At 51.4% G+C, this 6,000-nt stretch overlaps 1 protein-coding gene across 8 annotated transcripts in view; it reads left to right on the top strand.

Moving 5' to 3' along the window:
* The first annotated feature begins 424 nt into the window (after positions 1–424).
* The window catches only part of Grin1 (glutamate ionotropic receptor NMDA type subunit 1), a 26,919-nt gene continuing 21,343 nt past the window's right edge, over positions 425–6,000 (top strand). For all 8 annotated transcript variants that reach the window (NM_001270610.1, NM_001270605.1, NM_001287423.1 and 5 more), the window contains exons 1-2: positions 425–1,006; positions 2,367–2,501. In NM_001270610.1, coding sequence (NP_001257539.1) covers positions 749–1,006; positions 2,367–2,501 — 393 coding nt within the window. In that variant the 5' untranslated portion in view covers positions 425–748. The remainder of the gene's footprint in view (positions 1,007–2,366; positions 2,502–6,000) is intronic.

Below are 6,000 nucleotides of genomic sequence, written 5' to 3'. Positions count from 1 at the left end.
GCAATCCTATCTCAGCCTCTAGAGTGTACCCAACTCTCCTACAATACTGAGTCCTGTCAGAAGGAAAGCATCCTTCCCCCAGAGGTATAGAGGGACAGGGTCTCTTTCTGACCTTGGAAGAACCAAGTCCCAAAATATTACAAACTATGGGTAAGGATTTATATTCCAGCATTCACAATCCAGTACACACACTCCAGCATTTACAACCCACCCCCTCTTGTTGAAACACACTTAAGAAGCACCTGCACATGGTGACGAGAAACCCCTGTAGCCTTCCCGGGTCAGCTATTGAAGGTCTGGGACCACACGGATGATTGCACCTAGTTCTCTGTATGCTAACGCGCGTGCACACACCCTCGTGGGCGCTCCTCAACTCGCGCGCGCGCTCCGAGCATTCACGCCAACGCAGGCGCGCGTCAGGAGGCGCGCACTCGACTCAGCGTCAGGAAGCGGGGGCGGTGGGAGGGGTAGAACGCGTAGGTCCCGCTCATGACTCCGCAGCTGCTGCAGTCGCCGCAGCATCGGGACCAGTCGCGCAGTCCGCGCTGCTGTCCTTTCCGCCTTTTCCGCGCGGGTGTTCGAGCAGCGCCAAACACGCTTCAGCACCTCGGACAGCATCCGCCGCGCTCGCCCGGGGCTCCTAGAGAACCCGGGGGCGCTTGACCGCGCGCGGGCGGCCCGCGGGTCGTACATCGCGAGGTCGTCGCACTCGCGCAACCCAGAGCCAGGCCCGCTGTGCCCGGAGCTCATGAGCACCATGCACCTGCTGACATTCGCCCTGCTTTTTTCCTGCTCCTTCGCCCGCGCCGCCTGCGACCCCAAGATCGTCAACATCGGCGCGGTGCTGAGCACGCGCAAGCATGAACAGATGTTCCGCGAGGCAGTAAACCAGGCCAATAAGCGACACGGCTCTTGGAAGATACAGCTCAACGCCACTTCTGTCACCCACAAGCCCAACGCCATACAGATGGCCCTGTCAGTGTGTGAGGACCTCATCTCTAGCCAGGTGACCACTACTTCCCCTCTCCCCTGCTTCTCCATCCTCCTCTACTGCCCCAGTTTCATTCGATCCTTCTCTGGTCCTTCTCAGTCTCCTTATCAGACCACTCCAAGCCAACTGGTCCCTGGAGAGGCCTGGGACAAATGTCTGTGTCTGCTGGTTCCCCCGGGACTCATCCTCAGAGGTCCGTGTGTGTTGTCATGTGACTATCATCGGTGATTTGTTCCATCCTGTCAGTGCTGGTTCTAGACATTCTGAGCACAAGATGGAGGAGCACTTCAGGGAACTGACTGGATGAGGCCTAGGGCTATCTTTGTTTCTTTCCTTACCTCTCCTCCCTTCCCCCATTCATGGGTCTGCGAAGGATGGCCCAGGTGCCAAAGCAAGCAGCGTCTGCAGGGGTGGCAGTGAGGACTGCGCATGCCAGAGACACCAGAGTGGGAGCAGTGCAGCGTGCTGTAGGGAGGACATGTTGCTGGTGAAGCTGTCCGCCCCTGGCTGAACTCACTGCAGAATTCCAATGAAGCCATGAGGGTCACTGCATTGCACCAACTTATGTAAAATGAGGACAGGGACAGGGACTGTGCCAAGTCTCTTCATACATGTTCTTCAAAGAACGTCTACATCCATGAACATATCTGCTCACACACATGTTCGTGCACATGGCACTAGCCCACACTGCACCTCGATATGACACAGTCAACTGCACGTGCTCACTCACACACATCTGTGTATCCACGGACACCCTGCTTTATATGGTCAGTGCACATAGAAACCCTGCTTCCATCATGACAGACATATATAAACATAGACATGTTGGTGCATATAGTGCATACATGTTCCAGCCCTTGCTCATGAACACCTACATAGTCACATGCATACCTTCATACACTAATGTATGGTAATGTATACTAATGTAAAGGGTGCAGGCTGGGCGTCATGGTGAGGGGGGTGAGAAGCACTCCTTACATCCCAAAATATAGAGAACATGCTAGTTTTGCTCAGAACTTGTGCCCCCCTCAACCCTACCCCACTTCACTTTATCAGAGTGAGCCCTGGTTAGAAGAGAGGATGCTTGCAATTCTGCATGCTTCTGTGTGTGTGTGTGTGTGTGTGTGTGTGTGTGTGTGTGTGTGTGTGTTCCACATCCCTAGAGTTTTGCTCAGTACTGCCCCCCCCTACAATGGGTCCATCACCAGAGCACAGTGGCTCATTCTTTTGTGTCTTAGATGTGTGGGACTTTGTGCACAAATGGCACCGCCTGGGCCCCTGGGGTGCTGCTCCAGCTCTGGCTACTTGGGATCTCAAATCCTAGTACCGTGTCCATCTTATGCCACAGAGCTGACTCTGTCTCCTGTGTCCACAGGTCTACGCTATCCTAGTTAGCCACCCGCCTACTCCCAACGACCACTTCACTCCCACCCCTGTCTCCTACACAGCTGGCTTCTACAGAATCCCTGTCCTGGGACTGACTACCCGAATGTCCATCTACTCTGACAAGGTAAGCCTGACCCCAGACTCAGAACCGATTATCTTCCTCTCCCTGTGGTCATCTCCAGGTAGCAATAAGTAACACACACATCCATACCTCCCACTGGATCTCAAAGGCGTTGGTACACAAGTCACCCGTACTCAATCACACTGACATGCAGGCCTATGAGAACTCAGTCACATACATATCTATATGTGTTCACACTCACCTCACATTAACACGCAATGTTCCTATGCATTCGTACTCACCAACAACTAGCATGCACACTCAAGTCCCATGTGCTCATGCTGTCAGTCTCTCACACAGTCCCACACTCTTTCTCTCATGCACCATCAGCATCCTCACAGATGCCTGTGCAGTCACATGCACTCAGGATGCTTCCCAATGGCAGACAAAAATAACACCTCCTTTGGGGAGAAGAGGGCTTCAAGGGGTGAACAGGGAGCTTCCTGGGACAAGTGGGCTTTGTATGCAGCAGCAAAAGGGTTGGAGAGAAGTTTCTATTTTTTTTTCTTTTTTTAAAGATTTTGTTTATTTCATGTATATGAATACACTGTAGCTGTCTTCAGATACACCAGAAGAGGGCATCGGATCCCTGTTGCAGATTGTTGTGAGCCACCATGTGGTTGCTGGGATTTGAACTCAGGACCTCTGGAAGAGCAGTCGGTGCTCTTAACCACTGAGCCATCTCTCCAGCCCTGGAGAGAAGTTTCTAGGAGCAGCAGATACCTGCATGGAGAAATACTCATGGCAGACAGGGCTGCTGTGGGGCCCAGCTTTGCCAAATGAAGTGCATTTAGGAGATGGACACAGACAGAACAGGCAGCTTGTGGCAAGAGGTCACATACTCAGGGACTAAAGGGTCTCAGCCCAGCATCTGGAGAGCTCTTGTGGCCCAAAGGCTGGGTTGGCCTTAATTCATTTGGGCCCAAAAGCTGAAAAGTAGCTACTGAGTTATAGGAAACCACAGCCCAGAGACCCAGGAGACTTGCTCTAGATCATCTAGAGGACTCTGTGAGACGCTGCCGACTGTAACCCAGCCACCCGGTTTAGGCCATGTGCTTCAGGCTGTGGCTCTGAATCCTCTGCTCCTTCCCTCCCACAGTGTCCAGATTTCACTTCACACTGGGCCAGAAGGATGATGCTGAGTCTGGAGTGGGTGGAGTTCTGCAGGGTCCCAGTCTGACTGGAAGTGAATGTGGGGGTGGTGGTGAGAGGGTGCGGGGGGTTGGTGGAGAGAGGAGGCCTTTTCTGTGGACTAGTGTTACAGCTCCTTTAGGAGACGGCCTTCTCGCACGATCTTCAATGAAACAACTCTCATCTTAGCTTGTGTATAAAGACCACCTTTATTCAGGGTGGGCTTGTATGCATACACTTTATTTGGGGTGAACCAAGGGTTATATAATTTGGGGGAAGGGCATAAGGATATCCAGGGAGGGCTGAAGGCCTCCTTAGCATGGGGAGGCATTGCAGGAATCTTAGGACATCCCTACCTAACCTTCATCAGGTAAGTGTAGGGGTCCTGTGTCCTCCAGGTAGAGAAGAGGAGGCCCCACTGTTGTTGTAAAAATGTAAAAAATAAAAAAGTACCTACTGTCTTTTACCCCCCTTAGGTCCGGCACCACAGTGCCCCAAGATATCTGCTGAATATCTTGCCAGAAACACACATTCCAATTCCATGATGGCCCAGACCAGCCACCCCATACTCCATTACACTTAAATCTACACATGAAAAACACACAACACAATAACCTTTGACCCAATTAATAAGATATAATTGCCCACCTAAACATACAAAGCCCAGTACCATCCATCTCTTAAGAACATTAATAACAACCCATAAATACACAGAGCAGAATCTTATCACCTGCCATGGCTTCTTCTCTCTCTCCGCCTCCCGTCTCTTCCTCCTTTCTGTTCCAGTTTCCTCCTCTTCCTTCAAACTTTTCTCCCACCCATCCTTCCTTCTTGTCCAATGACAAGCCTCCTTCTATCTTGTACCTGCCTCACCTGTGACATCATCCCACACCCCACTAATCTAGTAATGTCAGACTTTTTTTTTTTTTTAAAGATTTATTTATTTAATGTATAAGACCACACTGTCCTTTATACACCAGAAGAGGGCATCGGATCTCATTACAGATGGTTGTGAGCCACCATGTGGTTGCTGGGAATTGAACTCAGGACCTTTGGAAGAGCAGTCAGTGCTCTTAACCACTGAGCCATCTCTCCAGCCCATAATGTCAGACTTTGACCTTAGCATCAGGGTTTCCCGACATCCAGTGACCTAACAGACACCATAGCCTCCTCCCCATAACCTGCAGGCTCGGACAGTCTACAGTCATTGGGGAGCCACTTGGAAACCACAAGCTGGTGCCTGGGTCAGTCAGAGGGCTGGCAGGCAGTGGAGTAGACTCCAGGACCCACCATGCCCTCCAGAGTCTTCCTATCAGAGCCTACCATTCTTGAAAAATCTGCCTTAAGGCAAGGAGACTTGCCATTCAGGCCCCAGGATGTGGTGACAAAAGGGACTCAGAGGGAGGACTTGTGGGAGGGTCCATCGGGAGATGATCAGACTTTCAGTCAAGGACCTCACATACCCAGGCACCTAAGTCACTCTTTGTATGCTGGTGAGGAACATGGCATCTGGATCTATGCCTCTTGGCCATTTTTCCTCTGGAGCACTTTTACCCTCATATACAAAAGAAACTAATAACCATAAGAAGTGAAGTAGCCAGGACAAACAGGAAGCTGGGAGGCCCCATAACACAGCTGGACCAACCTAGAGACTGACCACAGGCCAACAGTGGGACCAAACATCACAGGCTCACTCCAGCCCCTCATGGCTCCAACTCAAAGTCAGCCCTCTGTCCATCACACAGGTCGGAAAGAGCAGGCCCGCAGCACCAAATGTAATACAAGTTGCCTGCAGCCAGTTGCAGAGGCGGTGAACATTCTATCCCTACAATGCACTGCCCCTGACCACCAAGAGGGAACCGGTAAAAAACTAACCTAGAAGCATCAGAGGGCCAAGAGCAGTGTGAATCATGACGGTGCGGAAGGAGCCATGTTCACTCAGGTAGACAGACAAGCCCTGGCAGTAGGGTAATTTGAGTAGCAAGGCACTAGTAAGCCACAGCCTCTGGCTCCAGGGAAGAAAGGCAAAGTTTGACCCCAAGACAGAAGACTTACTACATATAAATGGATTTGTTATTTTCTTACCAGCTGCTGGGATAGAACCCAGAGCCTTGTTTGCACTAGGCAAATGCTGAGCACAAAATACAGTTATTAAAGCTGGAAGCCCTGTAAGGCTCATTAAGGTCTTGGAGAAGCTTCTGTGGTCAACCTTTCCAGGGAGTTCTGGTGGGAAGGTGGCAGTCATCCATGCCAGGGAGCTCCAGAAAACACCAAGCCTCTCACAGTAGATGCTACAGGGGAAGGGGAAGGGCATGTGGGAGGAAGTGATCAGTGGGAGAGGGGAAAGCCTACTTAGCCTCAGCCTCTCGGT

The sequence above is a fragment of the Rattus norvegicus genome, chromosome 3 (assembly GCF_036323735.1).
Source record: "Rattus norvegicus strain BN/NHsdMcwi chromosome 3, GRCr8, whole genome shotgun sequence".
NCBI classification, from domain to species: domain Eukaryota; kingdom Metazoa; phylum Chordata; class Mammalia; order Rodentia; family Muridae; genus Rattus; species Rattus norvegicus.
This window is presented reverse-complemented; position numbering and strand designations above follow the sequence as displayed.